This window comes from Hippocampus bargibanti, linkage group LG15 (assembly GCF_051943395.1).
Source record: "Hippocampus bargibanti isolate YZ-2025 linkage group LG15, ASM5194339v1, whole genome shotgun sequence".
Taxonomy (NCBI): Eukaryota; Metazoa; Chordata; class Actinopteri; order Syngnathiformes; family Syngnathidae; genus Hippocampus; species Hippocampus bargibanti.
Window position 1 is genome coordinate 6,536,454 of NC_142748.1, and position 25,902 is coordinate 6,562,355.

The 25,902-nt window shown below is 41.3% G+C and overlaps 4 protein-coding genes and 1 non-coding gene across 6 annotated transcripts; 3 read left to right on the plus strand and 2 right to left on the minus strand.

Moving 5' to 3' along the window:
- The first annotated feature begins 431 nt into the window (after positions 1-431).
- Positions 432-6,887, plus strand: LOC148887335 (kelch domain-containing protein 1-like). The gene is made up of 13 exons (XM_089016104.1): positions 432-688; positions 1,467-1,537; positions 1,912-2,029; positions 2,289-2,401; positions 2,487-2,577; positions 2,649-2,747; positions 2,821-2,895; positions 2,968-3,026; positions 3,104-3,216; positions 4,438-4,510; positions 5,042-5,126; positions 6,507-6,586; positions 6,752-6,887. Exons 1-13 carry the CDS (start codon positions 590-592, stop codon positions 6,879-6,881), a joined length of 1,206 nt encoding a protein of 401 aa, XP_088872230.1. The 5' UTR covers positions 432-589; the 3' UTR covers positions 6,882-6,887.
- A 106-nt stretch (positions 6,888-6,993) lies between these two features.
- On the minus strand, positions 6,994-11,066 carry LOC148887336 (LIM and SH3 domain protein 1-like). 2 transcript variants are annotated; one of them, XM_089016109.1, is made up of 7 exons: positions 10,907-11,066; positions 10,215-10,309; positions 10,046-10,130; positions 9,643-9,750; positions 8,614-8,683; positions 8,453-8,517; positions 6,994-7,483 (listed from the first exon to the last, which is right to left on the minus strand). In XM_089016109.1, exons 1-7 carry the CDS (start codon positions 10,973-10,975, stop codon positions 7,310-7,312), a joined length of 666 nt encoding a protein of 221 aa, XP_088872235.1. In that variant the 5' UTR covers positions 10,976-11,066; the 3' UTR covers positions 6,994-7,309. The 2 variants fall into 2 exon arrangements, with proteins under 2 accessions (XP_088872235.1, XP_088872234.1); XM_089016108.1 differs by having other exon boundaries at positions 7,001-7,483; positions 8,453-8,520.
- LOC148887337 (dickkopf-related protein 3-like) lies at positions 8,913-25,405 on the plus strand. The gene is made up of 10 exons (XM_089016110.1): positions 8,913-8,945; positions 10,040-10,147; positions 11,649-11,830; positions 12,363-12,436; positions 18,611-18,806; positions 19,973-20,139; positions 23,164-23,261; positions 23,336-23,510; positions 24,313-24,514; positions 24,782-25,405. Exons 6-10 carry the CDS (start codon positions 20,043-20,045, stop codon positions 24,840-24,842), a joined length of 633 nt encoding a protein of 210 aa, XP_088872236.1. The 5' UTR covers positions 8,913-8,945; positions 10,040-10,147; positions 11,649-11,830; positions 12,363-12,436; positions 18,611-18,806; positions 19,973-20,042; the 3' UTR covers positions 24,843-25,405.
- trnac-gca (transfer RNA cysteine (anticodon GCA)) lies at positions 11,474-11,545 on the plus strand. The gene has a single exon. It is a non-coding gene; the product is annotated as a tRNA-Cys (tRNA).
- plxdc1 (plexin domain containing 1) lies at positions 11,856-19,553 on the minus strand. Its single transcript, XM_089016103.1, has 13 exons — positions 19,092-19,553; positions 16,201-16,334; positions 14,915-15,058; positions 14,768-14,837; positions 14,042-14,164; positions 13,854-13,972; positions 13,683-13,782; positions 13,509-13,604; positions 13,352-13,433; positions 13,236-13,296; positions 13,044-13,167; positions 12,703-12,851; positions 11,856-12,618 (listed from the first exon to the last, which is right to left on the minus strand). The coding sequence occupies exons 1-13, from the start codon at positions 19,159-19,161 to the stop codon at positions 12,493-12,495; spliced, it is 1,398 nt and encodes a 465-aa protein (XP_088872229.1). The 5' UTR covers positions 19,162-19,553; the 3' UTR covers positions 11,856-12,492.
- Positions 25,406-25,902: the final 497 nt, after the last annotated feature.

Here is a 25,902-nt window from a genome sequence, read left to right on the forward strand (position 1 = left end):
CCATCCACTGCTTGTTTTAGTGTGAATTATTTTACATCAGCCTCTAACACAAATGCAGGGTGAATTGGCTAACAGGTATTGGGGGGACATGCACATTGGAAGTTTAGATTATGATCAAATGCCACAATATATGTATATTGTTTTGGAATTCGTGAAAAGCACTGCTCTTAGCAACTACAAGGGATGACTTGACTGTATTTTGTGATTGTATACGTTATCTGCGATTTAAACATGCTTTAATGATAAAAACAAACTTATTTTATAATGTGGTATCTTCCCGTGTTTCCTCGCGAGAAGCCGGTGCCTTAATCACGTGATCATGGGCACCTGTGCGAGTTTCAAACGACCAATTAAAAATGGCTTCAATTGTCAACAAACGCGGAGTTGCGCATGCGCAGAGGGTCAGGACGCTCGCGCAGGTGAAAAGCTTCACTAACGAGTATGTACAACCGGGAAGGAGGAGTGTAAGCCGCAAGGAAAACATCGACAAGACAGACATCCTCCTGACTCTCCTCTCCTACGCCCTTTTTGTTTTGTAGTTTGTTTTATTTTTGAACTTTTATCAGCTTTTAGGCGAACGGGAATCGGGATGGTGAGCGTCCCGGCGTCGACGAGGCAACTGGAGAGGAGCGCCCACACTGCGTTCATTCACGGGGACAATACGCTGTACGTGTGGGGGGGCTTCCAGGTACGACAAAAACTTAACGAAAAGTCGTTTTGAAGTACAAATTAACCCAGAAACAAACCAGTTACTAATTAAAAACGAGTTCCTCCTTTGTTAGTTCATTGACTTTTAGTTGACAGTGTGTATTAGTTGCACGTGACGATTGTGACTATAGCCTATCAACGCATGCAATGTTTTATATGACTAAGGCATACATTTATTGAGAAGCACATGGAAAAAGAAACAAAGCTGGTCTATCACAAAAATGACCGTTTTACACCTCCAGAGGTTGCGGTGACGAGCGTATCGTTAATTGGTAATCCAACTTGAATGAGCAAATGCTCATCATCATGCATTTACTTGTTTGTTTGCATTAAAGCAAAATGATTGACAAGTATTCAGACAATTAAATGCCCAAAAAGGAACGCTGCAACAGTCTTATTATACACAAAACGTAAAAAAAGGTTTCTGTATGTATGTAATCAAAGGTATCTTTGATTCAAACAGCGCCCCAGTTATTCCCAAAAATTGATTCTTAATTCATTTACAAGCACGTTTAGATGTAACATAGTGTATGTGAACATAGATACATACAAAGTTCATATAAAATCCTGAATGCATTCATGCCATGCATCTAAGTAACACCGCAATATGATTTTATCAAAAGTCGGAGTTATATCAACTTCACAGATGACTACTTTTTTTTGATTTATAGCATATGGTGTTCATGACTTTGGGTTTGAAACTTGGACATCAGATTACTGATGCACATTCAAAATGTGTTTGCTTGCTTTCATTAAAGGTCCCCGTCAGTGAGGACGTTACACTCCCCAGCGACGAGATTTGGCTCTGTGACTTGGACAGCGGCAAATGGTAAAAAAACAAATGAATAAATCAACAAGGACACTGTGACCTCTTTACATCCTTGGATGTTTAAACACCAGTGCAAGGATGTCCAGACTTTTTCATATGCGGAAAATAGACTAGAGCCATGTTGCGGTTGTGAAATCGCTGTATAAATAAATTAGTTTTATCACGAAATATGCTAGTCAGTTCAATATGATGCAAGTCAACAGAATTAAAGTACTTTACCATCTTAAAAAAAAGTGTCATGAATCTCAATTTGATTCGAAAATGCATTTTCAAACAAATATTCTGAATGAAAAATGTCACAATCATTGTTTTCTTGTCGCCATGATATTTTCAAATTAAAAGTTCACCGTCTCCTCCACTCATCATCACATTAGGCAGCGGCGAGAGATGGGCGGAGAAACACCCCCTCTCCTGCTGGGCTTCTGTGGCTCGTACGTCAACGGCTCGCTCTACGTCTTTGCGGGGTACGACGGCCAAACTTACAGTAACCAAGTGAGTGGGGGGGGGGATGCATTAGAAGCACTCCGCTGTGTTTTGGAAACACCATTGAATAAAAGAATGTAAAAAAATACATACACACATTTAATGACATCACTTGTGTGTTATTAAGCTATTTTTAATGCCCTTTTCTAGGCTTTGCATTGATTTCTCCTGACAACAACAATGCTCTTTCGCAAGTTATTTTTTCCTTAATCCCCTCCAGAAATCATATATAGATATTTTTGGGGCTGTGTGTGTGCCATGTGTATAGATGTTCAGTGTAGACCTCACGCAACATTGCTACTTATGGAAGAAAGTGGTGACCGCCAAAGGAACGACGCCCTCCCCGAGGAATAAACACAGCTGCTGGGTGCACGGAGACAGGTGCTAAGTGATGGCGTGAAGAAAAAAAATTGGTAGTGTCTTGGGTTTTTTAAATATTTTTTTTTGTGTTGTTTTTGAGGTGCAGGTTGATCTACTTTGGAGGCTACGTATGCAAAACCCTGCGAGAGGCAAGAAATTTGGAGTCGTCAAATTTCATCATTGAAGAGATGAACTGGGTAATTTTTTTCTCGTGTCATCAATTTTAGCAGATGTATGATTTTTTTTTTCTCATCATATTTCTATTTAGCTCACCATCGGCGACGTCTTGTTTCGCTGCTGGGGTTGGCACAACGAAGTCGACGTTTTTGACACCTTCACCGCCACATGGAGCGTGCCTGAAACCAAGGTTGATGGCGCCCCCCCCCCCCATAAAAAACACACTAAAAATAAACAATCAAATTATTTTCTTTCCTGTTCAGGGTCACCCCCCGCTTCCCCGAGGCTGCCACGCTAGCGCCGTAGTGGGCAATAGGGGTTACGTTTGCGGAGGCGTGGTAAGTAATCATTTTTAGACACTTGGCTTCCTGTTTTAACATCTTCCTGTCTTGCCCCCCATTTTGTTGCAGGAAAGTGCTGAGTTAGATATGTACTGCTTGGATCTGGATGTGTGGCACTGGACTCAAATGTAACCCCCACTTTGCTTATTGTGTATAAGATGTTGTGGATCCACTTTTACTCCCGTTTGTCTCCTTGCACTTGCAGAACGGCCTTGTCGTGCCGAGTGCCGCCGGGCCGTTCCATGCACACTTTGACGCTCAACGCCGATCACAGCCTCTTCGTATTTGGCGGCTTGGCCTTAGACGGGCAAACTCTCAGTAGGTGTTGTTCAATGTTTACAAAGTGTAATAATAACAATAGTAATAGTAGTGGTAGTAATCATAGTAGTTGTAGTCATAATAGTAGTAGTAATAGTAATATTAGTAGTAGTAATAATAATCGACCCGGAAGTAACTCGTATAGATCGAAAGCGAGCTAGCTAGTTAATAGGTAGCTAACAGTTAGCCAGCCAGATGGCTATATAGCTAATAGATGGCTAGCTAGATAGATATATAGCTATTCAGCAAATAGTCAGCCAAGTAGCTAGCTAGGTAGCTAGATAACTACCAAGCTATTAGATAGCCAGCTAGATAGCTCATAGATTGCCAGATAGCTAATATATAGCAAATAAATTTAACTCATTCACCAATTTATTGGGGAATAGAAAATGATGTAGAGCGCCATTCCCGAATTTATTCGGGTTTTTGTTTTTTCATGCTTGGGTGCTGATAAAGCCATGGCCTCTGGCAATGTTTTTTTTTTCTTTTCAACATTGGGGTAGCATTTCCCTTTTTTCCATGTTAGCGCATTGTTCCAGCTTTAGCTGTTAAAGCGCTACATCCACCAATATGTGTGTATTGCATTGTATTTTGGTCAGCTGCCCTCATTTCAAGCTCACATAACTCCAGACCCATATAAGTTAGGAATTAACTCTTTTTATCTGATGAAAAAGAAAGAGAATCTAAGGTTTCTATCGCTCTTCTGAATGTTTATGAAGTCCTAAAACTCAATATTCTGTGGGTCTTGGAATTCAAGTGACAGTGACCAAAACCCTGGCACTCGAGTGGACACATTTTTGCATATGTCTGGCAGTGAATGAGTTAAGTTCACCCGCACAGAAAAATAGCTGAAATGCTTTTAAATGTATGAAAGTGTCAAAAGTATAAAATGAGACCGTTCAGGAGTAAAAAAAAAATATTTATTAAATCAATATTTTCTTCAGAGTTTTGTAAATTTATTGTACTGTATATTAGCTGTGTTAATAACAATGATAATATATTTAATTTATAAGCGCCTTTCAAAACTGTCAAGAAATATAAAAGTAAAATCAAAAAGTGGGTGGAATAACAATTTTGATTATTATACTGTGCGAATGCCTTGCGTCCATGTGCACCAGCGCTCAGACGCCATCTTGTTTATGCCTCTTACATCTATGCGCAAGGTTGAATGTCAAATCCCGGCATCCGCTTGTCTTTTAATCTCAGATTTTGTCATTCCAGATGACGCTTGGCAGTTTGATACGCTATCGAGAGAGTGGCGCCAGATAACTCACGCGCACGGGGACAAGCCCAGGTAGCCACACTTCTCACAAACCGGATTTGAAGTGAACTCGTCATGTTTTTTTTTACTTTTTAGATGTTTGTTTTTCTCAAATGGTGCCTTCAGGACATCATGTTACGTCATGTTTAAATAGAACGCTGCCTGCAGCGACATGACATCGTGATCCGACTCGTCAACACACGAAAAGTAGGCGGAGCCAAAACCTGTTACCTTGAATTGTCCTCATCATATTTCCATGGACATGAACTATCTGTCATACCTGCAAGATTCCCCTTGGCCGATTTTCGGCGAAATATCTTGAAAATGTGAACTGTCCTCGCTGTCAGTACCCACGAGTCAGATCAATAGCCGCCATGATGTGCTGATCAACTTCTGACAGATTTTTGACCACTATTGAGACGTTTGCAGTGCTCCTATCTTTACATTATCAGCTCAATGCTGCACTTCCTGTTTGACAAGTGACAATCAATCCACAAAATAGAATCGACCGTGGTTATTATCTATCTCCTAATCTGATCTTTCTCACATTCTCCCCATTGCTAGGGTGTGTCACACCGCCTGTCTCGGGAGTGACAATGACGTCATTGTTTTCGGGGGGAGCAGCAACTTGTCCATCGCAATGGATTCGGTATGGGACTTTTTTATTTTCTTGAAGATATTGGATTAGCCTTTATAAGTCACACAGTGGAGAAATTTACATTTAACAGCAGCAAAGTGAGGAAAGGAAGAAGTAGAAAAACAAAACGTACAAGTTTGATATACCAGAACGATCCAATCGACCATTGATATCAAATTGGAATATTTCCTTTGTGATTATTGATTTTATTTGTGGGGGAGATTTTGTCAACTGTATTCATTTGTACTCGTTTTTTTGTGGTATTTTATTTCACATATAGTCAAAATGTTATTGGGTATTTGCTTTCATTTTTACTGTTTTTAGCTATATCTATATGCTATTTAGCTAGCTATTAGTTATCAATTAGCTAGCCAGCTAACTTTCTATCCAAGTTATTCCGGGTTGAGAACGCTGGCGCATGTGGCTGCTGCTGCTCACCCTCAGAAAAACTGATCCCGTGACTGTAAAGTGACCTTGAGATTTTTGAAAGACGCTTATAAATGAAATGTATTATTATTTATTATAAAATACAGGAGCTGCTGTAAAGGCAGCCACTCTCGCGGCGCCATTTTGTAGTCGGAAGAACAAAATAATCTGACAACACAATAACAGTCATTTAATCTTAAGCACTTTCTGCACACTCTTTATTCTATGTAGCAGTTCTAGATGAAAAAGGAGAGGATGAAAGTGTTCTTTTCACCATTGGATCATGGACGTCATGGTGAAATGTGCACTTTCTGCTACAAGCTAAATGTTGAAAGCAAAAACATCTGTAGCATCCATTGACAAAACGAAATTATCCCATGTAAATCCGCTTCAATTCCAAGCCGCGACCATTCCTCAATTTCTTATTGCACAGCTTTAATGTCGCACTTTGGTTTAAGAAGCCAAAGTTTTCCCTTTTTCAACTCACGTTTGACCATTTTAGTACTGAAATGTTCCAATCTGATGTTCAGAGCTGCAAAATTCACGTCAAAGCTTCCTACGGGGTCTTCTTTTTGGCCCTGGAACTAAATTTAAATCTTTCCTAAACACTGTGGTCCTCCCAATTGTCCGACAATTGTATTTTCCAGGGCACCGATAAATCAGCCTCGAGCTGAATTTAGACAATGTTTCCTGAGATACAAACAGATGGCTCCACCTGGAATTTCCTGTACCTAGGACAGTAAAATCCAATTTCAGGGAGTGTGAGGGATAGCCTTACCATGAATAGCGATAACCAATGAGTGATTAATGAGTCACCCAAAAATTGTTTTGTAAGATTTATCAATAGTTTATATAATAAGCCCCTCCCACCAAAAAATACTTGATGCATTTTTCCAAAATAGCTTGCGCAAACTGAAGTGACATAACTGTCCCTATGCGTATCCATGACATCATCTCATTGTCCAGATCACCATGCTAACGTGTCCATCGCAGACTCACAGCGGCGACGTGTTGATCATCCAGACACAACCATACCCGCTATTCAGGTACCGGCGCCGCTTTGGGCTAACTCGTGTTGTAATTCCCGCGTTTGTTGGCCGTTACGCACGTTCAGAAGGTCATGGTGCTAGCTAGCTATTTATACACACATATGCTCTAGCGCTAATGAGCTTTTCTTGAACATGCCTGTGAGGATTTCTTCTGTCCTCCAGATTGTGCGAGGACTTCCTGGGTAGCCACTCCGAGATCTTCTCGCAACACCTCCATAGGCTGCCAGCCAAGCTGCGTTGCAAAATCCACAAGAGGATCTCCTTCTTCTCCAAATCGCTTGCACCTACTTGAAGAGTATCGACCCTGTGATTCCCCCCCCCCCCTCCCTCCGGTGACATTAGCTAATTGCTAACGTTACGGTTTGTTCTCAAGGGTTGAAAAAAACCCAATGCTGCTTTATGCTTTTTAACGCACACAACAAACATCACTTTATAAGTAACTGTCATATTTTAATGTAAAAATCATTCAGAGAATTTTTATCAACATACGTGGAGTGTTTTTGAAATGTTTTGAATAAAGTTATTGATTTTGTTATACATCTCAATTTCCCTGCAATTTTATGATCACTGCAAATTTTGTAAATGTCACATCTTTACTTTTATTTTCTTCCTGCCCTCATAGATCCAAATTAGGAAGATGCCCTTCTCGACACACGCTGTGACGGCAAAGATTGAAAATGTCTCGTTCCAAATCATCGTAAGTAAATCATTTTTTTTCCTTCACACAGGCCTCACGTAGTTAGCGGGCAGCATTCCCCGCTGGCCCGTACGCTGATTGCTGCCGTATAGCCAGCCTTCATCGATGAACTCCACGTCACCGATGAAATCGCCCTCCTGCAGGGACACCTCATCTGGCTCCGCCGCCGCGTAGCTGTACAAGGCCTGGTAGCGCTTCTGTGTTGGAACAGAGTAAGAATTTTGAGATTTTTGCATACGTTTGAAAGTTTTATTTTTGAAAATGTACATATGGGCTAGATCAATGTACCGGTAGATAAGGTTCAAATTCTTTAACTTAAATTGTAATGTAAAAAAAAAATCAACTGATTTTAAGGAAAAAAAGTCTTTTAATTTGAGTTTTAAATTGAGTTTAAACTGCAATTAATCAACTTGTAACTCATTCACTGCCATTCACAAATTTATTTCGGAATTTAAAATATGACAGCGCCATTCTCAAATTTGTCAGAGTTTTATTTTTTCATGCTTGGGTGCCGATAAAGACCTCTGACAATGTTTTTCCACTTCCACAAGGGGGCAGAATTTCCCTTTTTTTCCATGTTCGCGCTTTGCTACAGCTAAAGCACTATATAAATCAATATGTATGTTTTGCATTGTATTGTATTTTGGACAGCCACCCTCATTTCGAGCTCATAAGTCCAGACCCATATAATTTAGGAATTAACTTTTTTTTTTTTTTTGTAATTAACCAATTGAATAAAAAAATTAATGTACATTATGTAAACTCCATCATCACATTCATACATTTCTGATTCCCCTAAATAATGGAATTAAAAAAAAAGATTGTTCGAGGAACTTCAAATGTATTTGATTTAGAATTTTACAAAGAACCGTTTTTAATTAATACAAAAATTAACACATAGTTGTATTAAGTTCATCCTGTCTACTTGATATCTAACTTAAAACAGATTATTTTCTTACAGACAGTGTATTGTAGGTGTTCAAATACCTACAATACAATGTCTGTAATAAAAGAATCTGTTTTAAATTAAATAACAGTTGATTAAAAAAATGTCTATGGATAAACTAAAATTAAAATGTATAAATAACCTAGTTTAATAAATAAATAAATAAGCAATTTTAGGTGACTCCCAAATATTTGAAAATAAAACAAATTAATGTCCTCACCTTTGCACCAGATGACGCAACAGGCATAGCATCTGCTTGGTTGTTTTTCCCCTGACTAGTCGACTCTTCTTCACAAAAGGAAGTTAAAAGAAACGACGCCACAGACATGAATGTCCACGTTTTCATTTACGAATTAATTTTAAAATAAGATATGGTGTCACCTTGCCTGTTTTCCGGGGGCGGTGCGTCACTTCTTACTTTGCTCCGCTCGAAGTCTTCGTGGTACTTGATCTGCCCACAAAGTGGCGACAAAGACAGAGTTCGTGAATTAAGCACTATGGAGTGGAGCTTTCAAGAGACTTAAATGGACAACTACCCCCCCCCCCCCCCAAGGGAAAGTTAAAGCATTCTTTAAATGATTTGAGTGAAATTCAAACAAGAGCTGCATATTTCTCACAGAAATAGTTTTTTTTTTTATTTTGTAATTGTGATGTTCAATGTGTGTTTTTCAGAACTATATGCTGGCTGGGGAAACGACCTCAGATGACTTTAGGTAAGGTAAATAATGACCTGGTTGCTTGTCAGGCAATTAGTTACAAGAATTAATTTTTTTTCTCTAATAGTCCATCTTGCTAATGTGTATGGTTGTTTCTAAAACATTTTTAAATGTTAAAAAAAACACCCTTACTTTAGTCAGACATCCAAATGAACACAAGGGAAGCTTTAGTGGGAAAAAATATTGATTTCTGCAGCTTATAGTCCCTTCCTGTGTGCATTTTTTTTCTGTGTGTTTGGAATCTGTGTATGTGAGAGAGCCAGTAAGCGGATGTTCACTGGCTGTCCACAGCTGAGATGTTTTGACCATATAGGGCCGCCTCTTTGTGCGCAGCAAAATGACCGAAACGGTCCTCGCTTAGACTTCCTTCATGGGACTGGCGTTGCTTGTGTAAGCGCACTCCTGAGACCGCACTGTTATGCAAGTGTGTAAATATTTGAATCAAAAGCACATAGTCTACACAAGGACATTTAATTGGACTTGTTGCCTTAATTGAAATTAAAAGGATTTGTTAGCCATTAGCCTCTAAGACTCTATTTTTGATTCATTTGAGTTTGTTAGTGCAAATAGTGAAAACCGGGAAGCTTTTTAACTGTAGAAGCTGTGAAATAATAATAAAAAAAAATCACCTTGCACTTATTCATTTAGATCTCCGCTTCTATCTAGATCGCCACGGTTGTGTTGCGTTTCTTACGTCGCTAATTTGTTCTTGCGTCTTCTTCAGCCTCTGCATTTCCGGAGTGTCAATCACCACGCTGAAACCTTTGCCCTTGTTCTTCTCAAATTCCTCCTTGTAGAGGGCCTAAATTAAAAAAAAAAAAAATCAAACGTACAGCCTTTAGGGATGCTTTTTAACACATATTTTCCATTACAATTAGCTTATCCTAGCATAAAATGAAGATCGCTGAGTAAAGACGGCTCATTAATGGTGTTCCTAAGTCACATTTGCCAGGTGAACAGATATCCAACCAGACAAATAAAACAAAAATAAAAATCCACTAGCTCCTGTTTCTTAGTTCAACCCAGGAATGGATAAAAAACTATGGTCTGTACTGTATATTCATGGGGTGTCCTTTCCTTTCCTCTTTTAGCCTTACCTGGCTGTTGAGCATACTCTGCTGCTTGAGACGCAGGTTCTCGGGGGTGTCTGCCACAATGGTGAAGGAGGTTTTCGGATAGTGCCTTTAAAAAAAAAAAAGGTAAGCGTCACATGCATTATATGAAATTGTATCGCGTGTTTTCTGTAAATTCTCAGTTGAAACTTACATGCTGCAGTAAGGCCGCTTGTCGAAGCCTTTGTAATTGTTCATGCTCAGCGCCATCTTGCACACCTCACAGCTGAAACAGCCTTTGTGCCAATACTATATCGTGTGTAAATCAGTTGAGTACACAATTTTATCAAACATTCAAATGCATGGTTTTATTTATAAATAAAGACCTCACTGCAGGATGCTGGCTCAGTTGGACAGTATTGTATAATGTTACCACTGAGTTTTTACTGTAGATAATATCATAGTAATATTTATTATTTTATAAAGACGAGGATTTGAAGTGGCCTGTGATAATCAATTCAAATGACACAATGAGATGAGTTGTTCAAACTCCACCGGTAGTCTGCACGTCATCTAAACACGGTCCTTTTTGTTTGACTTTTTAAAGAGCGCAACACAAACTTTGCTCCCATCAATTCACATTCCTCAAACCGCATACCACATTTGGTCTCTTTCGACACAACAGTGTAAGCAACGCAGTATTTTACGTGAGGCAAAGGGGGTTGTTTTCTTTTATTTTCTTTTTTCTGTGATGCAACCCATTTTCCAGCTGGCTCCAAATTAAATAAAGAGGCAAATAAAAATACTTGCATCTGCTTTTTCTTCTCCAAATCCTAAACACAAGCCCATTTTTTAAGCACATAGTATTTTATTGCAATTTTGACAGAAAAACAAACTCCACTGTACCTTATCCAGGCAGTTGATTTTCTCTGTGGGGTATACTGGCTTTGTGCATCTCCCACATGGCGGATTCATTCTCCCCCTCCAAAGATAGAGAGCAAGTAGTCGCAAGAAGTGTGGGGGATGAATGGACCGAGCTGGCCACACGTGTTTAATACACGCACGTGACGTCAGAAGAAGCATTGGGCGTGGGGCAAGAACTTGCGATCCTCTTTTGCTACTGTGTGTCATTTTACGTAGATTACGGCCTTATTAAACACTTTACCGTAGTGTAGTCGTTCATATGTTCAAGTAAACACACTAGAGATGAACCCCAAACGGCTTAAAATTGGTTTATTGTACCGTACTGTATATTTATTCTATACGTACATTCTCAGTGATTTGGCGTCATCTGGTGGACACTCGTTGAACATCGCCATGTAAATTCCAAAAGAGACCAAGGTGTTCGTTTTGCATACATTTACAGAGTAATCTTCAACTTGCTCACAGATGTCTATAAATTATTGCTAAATGCATGTCGATACTGTTCCGTTTCAAAGTACAAGTACAATGTAGTACTCTGTTTTGCCGTACGGGGGTATAGCTCAGTGGTAGAGCATTTGACTGCAGATCAAGAGGTCCCCGGTTCAAATCCGGGTGCCCCCTCTTTTTACCTTTCTTTTTTTTGTAAACATGTCTAACAAATACCTAGCTTGTCAGGCTGAAGAGTTAATAGTTACAAGTTAATGTTTTCATTCATGTCTTTCAGGCGCCTTGTTCTGCTCTCCCGACGAATAAATCAAGAATGGGCAGAAGTATTAACTCCTGTTCCAGGGAAAAAGGCACCCTGCCACAGTTCGGTTTCAACCACAGGTGCTTCGACTCCTGCTGGCTCAGTAGATCCACCTGTGGCAGTTTTTATTGTCGCACGAAGAAACACCACGAACGAAGGTAAGGAGTCATAACGTGACTTCGGAGCATTGTCCATTCTTTATTTTTACCCCAACACATACACACTTAGTCATCGTTTCTTCACGAAGTTGTGAAACAAGACGGTGAAATCACGTGAGTCCTCACTACTCATTGTTATTATTTTTGTTCATCATCACACCAGAAGACGGCGCCATTGCACTTCGTTCGACCTTTTGCCGTGTTGTTTTTTTTTTGTTAGTGTTTATAAAACGCAAACTGGATGCCAAATATTCTCTCATTATATCATATATAATCTATCTCATTATAATCAGTCAACTTTTTGAAATATATATTTCTTTAATAGAATGTAGTACATTTAAACATGAAACACAAGCACAGAAAGGATGTCAGTTTCTTCACAATCATTAGTTATGATCACTATTGTAATATAATGAAACAGCACATTTCTTTCTGTTTCCAGACAGATTTAAAAACGCAGAAATGTATCACCTATTATGAACCCTGTGTCCATTGACATTTTTTTAATGGGTATTTCTTCTTTTCACTTTAGTCCTCGTGACATATGGTGCACACGCGCAATGTCAAGCAGACGCAGAGGAAGCCGGGAACAGCCGTCGACGTTTGGTAAGTTGCGTTTTTTTTTTTTTGTTCATCTGTTACCATCCGCAAGATGGCCGCCTTTAGCAACACTGTTCGGCTTCCATAAAACCTTCCTTCTCGTGACTCGTGAGCTCCACTTCGCCGTAGCCTGACGGGCAGTCCTGGTTGCGGAACTTCATGGCGGGCCAGTAGTTGTTGCTCCGTCGCTGCGGTGGAACGCCAACAGTCACCATTACATACCAAAAATATTTTTAAATACACTGTACTTTTTTTTTCACTTGGGTTCGTACCTGCATGAGGTAGAAGGGCGGTGCCAATGTGGAATGCGTGTTGATGTAATAAACGGCTAGCAGGGTCAATGCCACCACCAGCACGAGAGCCCCCACCACACCGGCGATGATGGCCGCATTCTCAGTCATCCTTGTATGCTCCGGAGGTTCTGTTTTAGTTAGTCATCCATGTTTGCAACCCCAAAAGCTAATGTTAAAACAAACCTTCATTTATCGTGAGGAATATGTTCCATCCCACCCACGATGGATGAAAATGTTTACAATGAGTGACAAACCGGTTTAAATAGAATCTAAAATGGAGGCATGGATTGGCAGCCATTTTGATTTTTTTATAAACTCACCCCCAGTGACCACAACATTGTGGAATTTGGCTGAAGATGACGTTGGAGCAACCGACGGGTAGGAAGATGAGAGCGTCCAGTCTTCAGGCGACGCGGAGTAGTAGTTCTCACACGTGCTTTCAGCCTTAGCGTCACATGTAGCGTGATTTTAGCTAAGGTATAGCGAGGTTTAAAATAAAAAAAAAGGCTCACCTCTTCAGGACAGTTGTAATCAAGCCATTCTTGTCGAAGGCGGTCGATCCCGTCTGAGCATCTGAAACAGAAGTGGGAATTATTCCCTTCCGTAATGGGCCTTTCTGTAGTCGTACCTTTGAAGCGTGTTGCACCATCCGCATCCGCTGGTCAGGTTAGAGCCCAAGCAGAGATCGCAGGATGTGTGTTGAAGACAAGCTAAAAGGTGAAGAAACGAGTTAGCGGATGGATGCTAGTTTTTCCTGTCATTTTTTTTGTTTTGTTAGTACCCACTGGGTAGTGGCGTGAACTCGAATGCCGATCCGCTGACGATCGTGGTAGTGTTGATTTCAACACGGTGATACTCATAGATGGTCCTCTGCTTTGTATCTTAAGGACAAAGACATTTTATAAGATGACACATGTATATTTAGAGTCGAGGGATATTGCAGGAAGTTGAAAAATCACCCGCGCTCTGATCAGATGGGATGTACGCCATGAAGGCGTCGGACATTCCCACTTTTACCGGATGCTCTGTGGAGTTAATCTTCTCCACCGATACCGGGATCTGGATGACAATAGAAGCGTTTATTCCCAATCGGAAGTGAACGCGGATGCGTGGGTGGACGGCAAACTCACCTCTCGGTAGTTAAAGACCACAGTTCCATTGCTGTACAACGCCGCCTGGAACGTAAAAGCTCCTTCGGCCTCACGGTCCTTTAATCGCACTTTGTCCCATTCGACCACAAACAGATGACCTGAAGACAAAAGAATTCACCATTTTTCCTCTCTCCCCCAAACCCCAAACGCTCCTGAGGTGCTCTTACCATTATCTGAATACCTCACGGTGGAATTGACGGAGAAACTGGGGTCAAAGTTGGCCATGAGGGGGGCAATGTACTGGGTAGCAGTCAGCATTCGGTGGGTAATCTCCCCCATGAAAATGAAACCTTCCGGGATAAAATTGTTACTTTTTAATTGTAAACCACATTTGGATTGGTAAAACCCGACCGAAGTAACGCACGCCAATGACAAAATCAATGGTAGGAGTTTACATTGATGGTCAAAACAATTACATATTCTTCCACTAGGTGGTACCAAAGTACAAATAACACATTTGCATCCCTTTGTGATGTTGAGTTATGTATGATGCTTTTTATTTCCATTTGTATGCTTTTTGATAAATTGTTTTAATCTAATTATCTGATTGAAATAGGCCGTATTGACAAAAAAAAAAACGTTTTTAACCAGACATCTACAAAATGTGTCCACTCCAGTGCCAGGGTTTTTGTTCAATGCAGCGTTAGAAACCTTAGACTCTCTTCTTTCATCAGAAAAAAATAGTCAATTCCTAAATTATATGGATCTGGAGTAGTATGAGTTTGAAATAAGGGCGGATGTCCAAAATACAGTACAATACATATTGCATGAGCATGAAAAAATAAAAATCCGAACAAATTCGGGAATGGCGCTCTCCGTCATTTTTTCAATTCCCGAATAAATTTGTGAATGGCAGTGAATGAGTTAAATTACAAGATGCCATTGAAACTCACCACCAGTCGCGACGATAATTTGCCTCAAGTTATGCCCATAAAACGGAAAATCAAAGGAAAGTGCCACCCTCTGGATAGAAAAAAAAAAAACCATAGTCATTGTAATGCTTTCAGATTACATTTGCGTGTTGTTGCGACACGCCTTACCGCCGCCTGCCGATGCGCGTTGGACAGTATGCCATGGATTCGGACTTGGCTCTTGTGTAAGGAGTCCATGTCCACCCACAAATCTTGAGTGCGCACGTCGTCCGGGCCGAAACTCTGCCAGCTGTAGTAGCGCTGCGAGTCCTCCTGGCGAGACGAGAAACATTTATCAAACTGGCTGATGTATTGTGATTGTAGGTTACCATAATTGGCAGTAAAATTAAAATAAATTAATAAACAAACAAATAAGTCAATAAAAAATATATAATAATAATACATTTCATTCATAAGCGCCTTTCAAAACTTTCAAGGTCACTTTACAGTCACAGGATCAGTTTTTCTGGGTGGGCAGCGGCAACCAGCATTCACTCAACCCGGACGTAACTCAAATAGATAGATAAATACACTAAATGTATAAATAAATGAATATATAAATAAGTAAATAAATAAAAATACATATATAAATGAACTAATAATGATATAATAATATATAAATAAGTGAACAAGTACAAATAAAAATATATATAAACTGAATGAATTAATACATAAATTAATAGATAAATAACAAAATCATATGTACCATATACAAATAAAATAAATAAATAAAAATAAATATCTAAATAAACTAAATAATTAAACGAATATGTAAATAAGTAAAGAAATAATAATAATGTTTCAAGTATGAATAAATAAATAAATAATAAAGACAATAGTATTAATTTTGGGTTTAGTCAGAATTTGCCAACCTTTTTTAAAACACGTATTTTTTTTTAAACATCTGATTCCAAATCAGAGTACAGAGACAGCAGCGCCGCCTGGCGGTACAATTTCCACATTACAACCAAGTGGTGCTGCAACTGATGATGTTATTGATGCCCAACGGCATTGTAGGTGTCCGAGAGAAATGAAAAATAGAACAGTAAGGCGCAGCGCTGCTGCACAAAGCAGCCAGTGACCCAATTTTTATTTTTATTTTTTGCCTTCCACTTTGTGGGGATGCATTGGGCATTGCAGCTGCATGATAGTTAAATCCAAGCCCATCCCTTCAACAGGCAGGTGTCCAAGTGAGTCATTGGGAATGGTTCTTCGCATGTCAGCTGGCAGGACCTCTGCTCTCTGTTTTTTTTTTTTTCCATTCAGAGCAGGGGGAGACGAGAGGCTACATTGTCATTTCCTCACATTTCGTGCAAAAGCAGCAAATGTCACTGTAGCCCCCCCCCCCCCCCTCGCCCAACTTAACCAAATAAAACGATACATGTGACGCACCCAGTAAAACAAACACGTCTCACCACGATGTGGCTCATGTTGTCAGGCAAGAAAGTGATGTCCAGTCTTCCTCCCTGCGACGGAGGAGCACTGCGGGCGCCTCTCGGCAGCTGGAGGCTGTAGGCGGACCGCTTTGCAGACGTCCCACTCTCTGAGTCTGCAACAACAACGGTCGGGTGTCAAAAGTAGTGAATGAATTCCATCTTAGAGAGAAAATTGACTTGAAAAAGGCATGAGAGGTGATTTTAAGTAATCTTGACTCCATTCGTAGCTGCTGCTTGCTTACATCTGTCTTTTTATTGGTGCGTGTTTTGCGCTCAGCCGACTAACAGCTGATCGTTAAACAATTCCCTAATTAGAATTTGCCGACAGTGTTTTTTTTCACTCCTAAAGTAATTTTCCTTCATGTTCGATGGTGGTCTTCTTTCGCACTTGTTTGTGAGTTGGCTGCGGTTTCCAACCCTACCGCAAGAGGGCAACATTATGCTCACAATTTAGCAAAAAAAAAAAAGAGAATTTGGAAAAACTTGCTCAGGGAAGCTTAACGGCAACTAATTGAGAAGCCCCATGGCGTTGTGTCGTTTATGCTTGCGAGTGCTTGTATTTTCACATCCAAGCGTAATAAACTTTCAGTGTTGACTCTGAGGCTCGTCTGGTCGCCTGCATGCGTCCCCCGGGGGGTTTAAAGTCCGGTGAAGAAAGGGTCGAACTGGAGTTCAGCAGCGGGTCGGTAGATATGTGCAGGCCATCGGGCAAGAACGAAACAGCGAGAAAAGTTCCTGCTGTTGGTCACCGCTCACAAACTGATCCTCACGCAGACCCGCCTCTTAAAGGCTCATTTTTAATCTATGTAAAGGGGTATTGTTGCGTTTCACGGCGGCCTTTTTCGGAGTGCGTTCGAATCCCTTTTCCGGTTTAGTTGCATCAAATGTTTTATCAGTCTGTTCTATTGACATTGCAACAAAGATCATTTTCGGTTCTCTTGAAAAGCTGCGCATGTGTTTTTTTTGGGGGGGGGAAAATACGGAAAGAAAAACAGTGCCAAGTTTCTGGTCTGAAACAAAAGCTGATGTATTTACCGGCTGTTTGGAAGCCCGTGACTCTGAGGATGATAAATGCCTCTCAAGGTTTATCCGAATTGAAGCAAATGAGAAGAAGTAGGGCATTCGGCTAATATACAAAGTGATATTGCACCGTAAAAAAAAGGGGGTGGGTGGGAGGTCGTGTGTTACAAGATGTCCAGAGGTGCTCTTGGCGTAGGCCGAAGCCACAAAAACAGAGTACTGGCAGCTCAAGTCATAACAAGGACAAAGTGTAACTTTGGAAAGGAGTTTGAAATTTTTTGTTGTACTCGGGTGATGGATTTTTGTCTGTTGTTGTTGTTTTTTGGGAAAATAAATGTGAGTAAATGCGATCTAAAATTGACCGACAGAAGTTGTCAGGCTATTTTTAATAAAATGTCCGCTGTTGTTGTTAAACTTGTTTTTGTTTCGCATTATTGCCACAATATTGAGTTAGTTGCTAACTCAATATTGCGGCAAGAGCGCTCAAGAGAAAACAGGCTAATGCTAACTGTTAGCATTAGCCGGTTTTCAATTGAACTTGGGCTTTTGTAATCTCGCTTGCTAGCTTGCGCTTTCAAGAAGTCTCAACTGTTAACCATTTTGAATCCTATTTTGTGTGTGTTTTGGCTCTATGGGGGTAACAATTAAGCTTTTTACGTCATTGGCGTCCTTCTCAGAAGTAGATATGCGTCAATTTTTGGGAACGGTCCAATATTAGACACTGTAAACTAAAGTGTCAATGTCGCTAGCTAGCTTGCGTTTTCAAGAAGCCTCAAATGTTAACCCTTTTGAATCCTATTTTTTGTGTGTGTGTGTGTGTGTGTGTGTGTGTTTGGGTGACAATCGTGGTAACAATTAAGCTTTTTATGCCATTAGCAACCCTCTCAAAAGTAGATATGTGTCCGTTTTTGCAGGAACGGTGCAATGTTTGACGCTGTAAAGTGTCAATCTCGCTAGCTAGCTTGCGTTTTCAAGAAGCCTCAAATGTTAACCCTTTTGAATCCTATTTTTTGTGTGTGTGTGTGTGTGTGTGTTTGGGTGACAATCGTGGTAACAATTAAGCTTTTTATGCCATTAGCAACCCTCTCAAAAGTAGATATGTGTCCGTTTTTGCAGGAACGGTGCAATGTTTGACGCTGTAAAGTGTCAATCTCGCTAGCTAGCTTGCGTTTTCAAAAAGCCTCAAATGTTAACCGTTTTGAATCCTATTTTTTTTTCTTTGTCTGTGTGTTTTGGTGACAATGGAGGTAGCAATCAAGCTTTTTAGGTCATTCCCGTCCCCCACTTTGTAGGAACGGTCCAATGTTTGACACTACAAAGTAAACAGCGGTGATCTAATAACCTACTTTGATGGCTCTTTTTTTTTCAGATGTTTTTGGCATGGATGGATTGCTGCTGATTAAAGCGGTGGTGGGGCATCACCGGGGTGGATTCGCAGGACGAAAGTGGAGCATCACGGATTTGTTGGAGGAGGAGCAGAAGAAGAAGAAGAAGAACGGGGTCTGGCTAAAAATACAACCTCTCCAAGGAGAACAGAAATACATACTGTACACGCATATGGGAAGGTATGTAAGTAGTACACATGGGTGACGCCAAAAAAATAAAAAATGACTTTGTAGGTGATGACATGGATAATGGTCCGCAAAAGAGGAAGTTGAGGAGTCGGAATTCTTTTCCAGACCTCAAAGCCATCGCCTTTGTGTTTCAAAACAATCCACATCTTTAACTTATGACGACTTAGCTGAAAGGGGGGGAAAAAAAGCTCTCTCATTTGACAAAAACATCTCATCCTTCAAAATGATCTGAAAGTGAATACGGAGGAGGTGGTTCGGAGGCGGTGAGGGGCTTACCTTCATGAGTCCACAAGGTCCCCAGCTGAGCCTGGAGGAGACAGACGAGGAGAAGCCCGCCGAGCTCCATGTCCGGCCGCCTCGTCGTCGCAACTTCCACTCCGCTAAAATCGTCGCCCTCACCTCTCACCCCCCGGACCCCCCACCCAGCGCTCACTTTCCCTCACCGCCGCCAAGGTTTTCGCTGTTGCAGCTATGCTCCGCACTCCCTCAAAGGAACATCTGGGACGGCGGCTCCATGACAGGGGGGTGGGGGGGGCAAAACAGCTTGAGTGATTAGACTGTCCTTCTCTCTCTCTTCGCATAGCTCACTCGCTGGCTATTTGCGAGAGGAGGAAATATTTACGCTTCTTTTTCTTCTTCTGAGTGTAATCAGCCCAAAAAAAGAGAAATATGGGAGGGCCTAACACCCCCCCCCACGGCCCCCTTCTTGTGCGAAGCGATTCACGCATGATGTTTTGGAAGTCAAAACATGTCACGAACAGATATGGAGCCCACCTGTAAACAGGATTGTGTTAAAAATGGGGTTGAAATTCGCTTTGATATGCAAAAGTTAGAAATACATGGACCCTACTTATATTTAGATTATTATTATTATTATTATTCATAAATAGGAAATCCAATTGAATGTAATTCAATACTCTATTTATCTACAGTTGCTAACTGACCTCCAGTCAGAGTTGACCAAAATGCAAATGGAGTCCCAAGTATCTATTTTTCAAAATAAAACAACCGCAAAGAAAATCATCAAGACAATCATTTTCATATGAAAAAAAAAAAAACGACAAAAAAAGCTTAATGAAATCAAGCAAAAACATGGCGGCAATGTATTCTTTCTGATGTCAACAACCTCCATCCATTTTGTGCTTCTTCTTCCTCAGCTGGTACAAATCTTGAACGACCAGGCCCGAATGCTCTGAAAACCCACCGTGAGCCTTGGTGATCATCGGGATGTTCTGGAGAAGATGCGAGGCAGTCGTTTTTGTCTTGGATGTCGTTGACGGACAGCGGTTGAAGGTTCTCCTGACGTCTCCAGCGATCTTCATCTGTAAGTTCTGCATTTTTTGTGGTTCGCAAACAATCAATGTATTGGATTGGATTAGCCTTTATTCGTCTCGCAGTGGAGAAATTTACATTTTACAGCTGTAACGTTATGAAAGTAAGTGGAAAGGAAGAAGTACAAAAACAAAATACAGAAGCTACTGTAAAGGCAGCCAATCTCAAGGCGCCATCTTGAAGTAAAAAAAATAACAAACCAAAATACTAAATAACACATAATGTGACACATCACAATAGACACACAGTCATTCAATCTTAAGCACTTTCTGCACCCTCTTTGTTGCATGACGCAGTTCTAAATGATAAAAAGGATCAAAACGCCCTTTTCACCAATGGATCAAAGACGTCATGGTGCAATGTGACAAGCTAAATGTTGAAAGCAAAATACAAAGCTGTAGCCTCCATTGTCGAAAAGACTCATCTATCCCACGTAAATCCTCTTCAATTCCAAGCCGCGACAATTCCACATATGCACTACAAGGTCTTTGGGATGCGGCGCGGAAAATGTAACTCGCTAACTTCTAAGCGAAGGGGGTGTTGAGTCCAAAATAATTTACGCAACCGACCTTGATGGAAGTCTGGTTGATTTGACGCTGTGAACCGCATCTCGTCTACGTCGCCCTTTCGCCATCTCCCTTCGTTCTAATCTTGGCGCCGGGGGGGGGAAAGATGGCGGGTGCTGTTTCCCATTACGGCGGGAATCACACTGGGCTTTCTTGTCCCAATTGGAAACAGGCTATCGGGGGAACCTCGAGACCAAAAAACACCCCCCCCCCCACCACCCTGACCCTCCCATTCCGAACGTGTAGCTTAAATAGAAGACAGGTTGTGTCCATCAAAGAGTCCCCATGTGACATTGACATACGGGATAGGAAGACCTTTTCAATATGTTCCGTTTCATGTTTTTTTTCTTTTTTCGCGGGAATTTTTGAGGGGCGTCGACTAATCAAGGCAAGAACCAATTCATACGGGACCGATCGCAACCGCAAAATGTTTGCTCATAAAACTAAAACAGATGATTGATTTTGTTTTCTTTGCCGTCAACTTGTTTTTTTAGTGAAGAGTTAGGTCACCGACAATTAAAACACCCATTTTAAAAAAGTCCCTGAAAGAAACGGAAAGTCGCAGACGTACACGAATTCATTCGTGAATTCATAAATGGTCATTAACTCATTCACTGCCAGACCATGTGCAAAAATGTGTCCACTCCAGTGCCAGGGTTTTTGTCATTGTCACTCGAACCCACAGACACACAAAATATTGAGTTTGGGGACTATGTGAACGTTCAATGCAGCGTTAGAAACCTTAGATTCTCTTCTTTCATCAGAGTTAATTCCTAAATTATATGAGTCTGGAGTTATATGAGCTTGAAATGGGGGCAGATGTACAAAATACAATACATATTGGTTTATATAGCGCTTTAACAACAGCAGAAGCTGGAACAAAGCGCTAGCATGGTACAAAAGGCAAATGCTGCCTCCTCGTTGGAGGGAAAAAAAAATACATTGCCAGAGGTCTGACCAGCACTTTATCAGCACCCAAGCGTGAAAAAAACAAAAAAAAAACGAACACATATTTTCAATACCCGAATAAATTCGGGAATGGCAGTGAATTAGTTAATGATTCTTGTCATTTTTAGTTACCGCGATGAATCTAAATAGTGCCGCAGTGTCCAAATGCGCCTTGTTTTGGTTTGCAGGGTGGCTAAAGGGGTGGAACTCTTCTCAATCCCCCACTGTGGCCGCCATTCACGGCTCCCTGCGGGGGGTCAAGGTCCATTACAATGGGCAGAAATCACCCTGTTGTTGTTGTTGTCACTGCCCGCCGCCTCGCTGCCACATGTTTATTGAGAAAATGGACCACGTTCATTAGGGAGGTCATTAGCGGAGTCACAAACCCTGGAGGGTAGGGGGCGTAAGAGTGAGGGGGGGGGGCATGTTCTCCACCGTGTCGAGGCATTTATCTGCCGGCTAAACAAATACTAGCAGGGGGCCATTTTGGCGTCACTACAAATTGACGACCTGAATAATGCGGTCGGGTAGCGGGAGTCGATGTCATCGTCGTCGTGAACATAAATATCCATTTAATAGACACCTGAAATGTATTTTTTGTTGTTATTTTCTAGTTTGGTTACAATCAACATAAATGGCAACTTTTCCATCATGGCGGCAATATTAGCATATTGCCGTTGGGAATCCATTGTGGCCATTGTGTCCTTCTAATTGAGCTGCAATTACGTCATTAGTCTGTGTTAAGTCTGTGTTTAGGGGGGGGGGGGGGGGGGGGGGGGGGGGGGGGGGGGGGAGAAAAAAAATGGCCGGCGCAGGATAGCGATCACCTCCGTCTGCCTCCGGCGATATGCAAATGAGGATTTAGCCCGGTGTTCGTCTCAGGGAGAAAGTAAGGAATGCTAATGGGCGGTTAGCAGACATTTTTTTTTTAACGTTAGCATATTTTGGAGATCTTTTGATTGGCAATCGTAAGTCATTTGGAATTGCTTTGCGGAGAAAAATAAATTGGGGAAAAAAAAGTTTCTCAGCCCCCCCTCTCCATTAGCCCCCCCCTCCCCAGTCACCCCCTGAGAACTAATCGCTGATGGTAATTACATTTAATGAGATCACGGGGTCGTCTGCTGCAAATTGCTCTCGGCATGGGGTCTGAATTGGGGAAGGGGGTTGCTTGGGGGCCCCAATTTTTATAGGGTGAGACAGTTGGGGGGCGTCGGGCGGTGACTCTGCATTTTAGCTAATCCATTAACAACTAATTGTCTCCTCCTCCCTTGTTACTTGGACAAACAGCCCAGTGGGAGGGGGGTCCGGGGGGGTCAAGATAGAATCTTATAAAAGTGCAAGAGGAGGTCCGGTCACTGTCACTTGCGAATATTTTTTACAACCAGCCCAGAAGTCGTAAAAGTCGTCCCGGTGTCGTTTCGACCTTTTTTGTCGAATTTTGTCGGCCATGTTGCCCAGCATATGGATGACGAGCCTGTGTCTGTGCTTCACACGGGCCGAAGCGCACATTTGGGCCTGGATGCTAAACATGCCGCACAGTCCGCCTAAAGACGAGGCCGTGGGGCTACGGGACGTGGCCGCCCCCGCCAGACTCACCGCGGTAAGATTGAGTTTTAATTTTCTAATATCAAGATTGTGGAAAAACCGGCATTGACGTGTGACTCATATCCGCAGGTGGCGTGTGATCACGACCGAGCCTGTGGGCGGGGTTTCTCCTGCGATCGTCATTTTGGCACGTGCGTGCCCCTACGCGGGGAGGGGTACTACTGCCGCAGGGACGCCCAATGCGTGCGGGGTCTCAGCTGCATGTTTGGCAAATGCCACCGTAGCATTCCCAATGGGCAAGAAGGTAAGTGGCCATTTGCATTTCATGAAAAGACCAGTCATTATATTGAATTTTGGATCAACACGTGAAAAATTGCTTGCTTTAATATATTTCCATTAAAGATAAATTAAGTAATGTGGAAAAATGTGTCCACTCCAGTGCCAGGGTTTTTGTCATTGTCCTCACGAATTCAGGACCCGCAGAATATTGAGTATTAGGATGACATAATAATAATAATAATAATACATTTCATTTATAAGCGCCTTTCAAAACTCTCAAGGTCACTTTACAGTCACAGTTTTGCAGTGGGTGAGCAGCGGCAGCCACACGCGCCAGCGTTCACTCAACCCGGAAGTAACTCAAATAGATAGAAAGCTAGCTAGCTAATAAATAGCTAATAACAATAATAACTATAAGCCCCTTTCAAAAATCTCAAGGTCACTTTACACTCACAGGATAAGTTAGATAGCTAGCTAGATAGCATAAACATTCAATTCAGCGTAAGAAACCTCAGACTATCTTGTTTCATCAGAAAAAAAAAGTTAATTCTTAAATTAAATAGATCTGGAGTTATATGAGCTTGAAATGAGGGAGAATGTCCAAAATACAATGCAATACATATTTATATAGCACTAACGTAGCGTTAACATGGAAAAAAGGGAAATGCTGCCCCCTTGTGGGAATAAAAACTGCCATAGGCCATGGCCGGTGCTTTATCAGCACCCAAGCATGGAAAAAAAACTAACAAAGTTGGGAATGATGATCTATGTCGTATTTTCAATTCCCGAATAAATTAATAAATAAATTACGTTTCCCCCCCCCCCAGGCGCCCGATGCAAGTTAGACCGAGACTGCGGAGCATCCATGTGCTGCGCCCGCCACCACGGCGAACGCGTGTGCAAGCGTCGGCTGATGCTAGGCGTCGGATGCTACGTCCCCGATGGCGGCCTGGCGTTTAGCATCAACCAAATCTGCCCGTGCGACGAAGGACTGCTGTGTCGGGACAACGTCGCCCCACGGGGGAGAGAGTGAGTACTGCAACATCAATTCGTCCATTTTTATGATCCGCGAAATCCCCATAAGGGTTGCTGGACTGGAGCCAGTAGATGGGGGGGACACCCTGAACTGGTTGCCAGACAATCACACTCACAATAGATAATCAATTGCAGTTTACATTACATGCAAAAAACAGATGAAAAAAATAACATTGTTATCCTTTTTTCTTCATTATTTTTTTTTTTTACTGGCTCGCTCTCATGTTAGCATGACCTAACTTGCACTTGGTTGTCTTCCAGGAAGGATTTTATTTACCAAACACAGCGCACGAACTGGACGTGCCAAGTTCCTAAACGCTAACGCCAAGCCCAAGATGATTCAAGACTATTTATTAACTCCACTGTACAGCTTAGTGTATATAAAAGTTGTTTGTTTACTACATTGTGTGTGTTTTTTTTTTAGTTTGTTTTCTTACAATAAGCACTACACTGACCTGTTGTCATAGTAACACATGTCTGCTGTACTCAAAAAGAACCAATAAAAAAAAAGTCCCGTTATGAGTCATTGTTTGTTTTTTGTTTTTGTAACTCAAGTAAAATGTAACGTGAGCTGGCGTTCGATGCTATCGGGCGCACCGCATTCAGATGGTAATCAGCTGCCGTTTCCAGTCATTTGCAGGAATTTGATTCTCACGCATGATCTTAAAGCAAATCGTCGGCCCACAGTATTAAATCCGCACAGATGCAATGCAAAAACATCAGAATGGTAAGATTTTTACAATGGATACTTATTGATCTCTTGTCTGCCGCTCTGGCATTTTTTTTAACTCATTCACTGCCAGACGATGTGCAAAAATGTGTCCACTCCAGTGCCAGGGTTTTTGTCATTGTCACTCCAATTCCAGGACCCAATGAATATTGGTTTTTAGGACTACATAAAGATTCAATGCGGCGTGAGAAAGCCTTAGAGTTTCTTCTTTCATTAGAAAAAAAAGTGTTAATTCCTAAATTATATGGATCTGGAGTTATATGAGCTTGGAATGAGGGCAGCTGTCCAAAATACAATACAATATTGGTTTATATAGCACTTGAACAACAGCTGAAGCTGGAACAAAGCGCCAACATAGGGAAAAAAGGGTAATTTTGCCCCCTTGTGGAAGGGAAAAACATTGCCAGAGGTCTATGCGAGGGCTTTATCGGCACCCAAGCATGAAAAGACAAAACCTGAAAAAAAATTGAGAATGCCGCTCTGTCATATTTTCAATTCCCAAATAAATTCGTGAATGAGCGGAATAATTTTCTGTTGCATTTTTTTTGTGGGACAACACATGCATGCACAAAACACAATCATCATTCATATTGTAATTATTATTATATTTTTTAATAGGCAATGTTTATCAGGAAAATCACTTAAAAATATA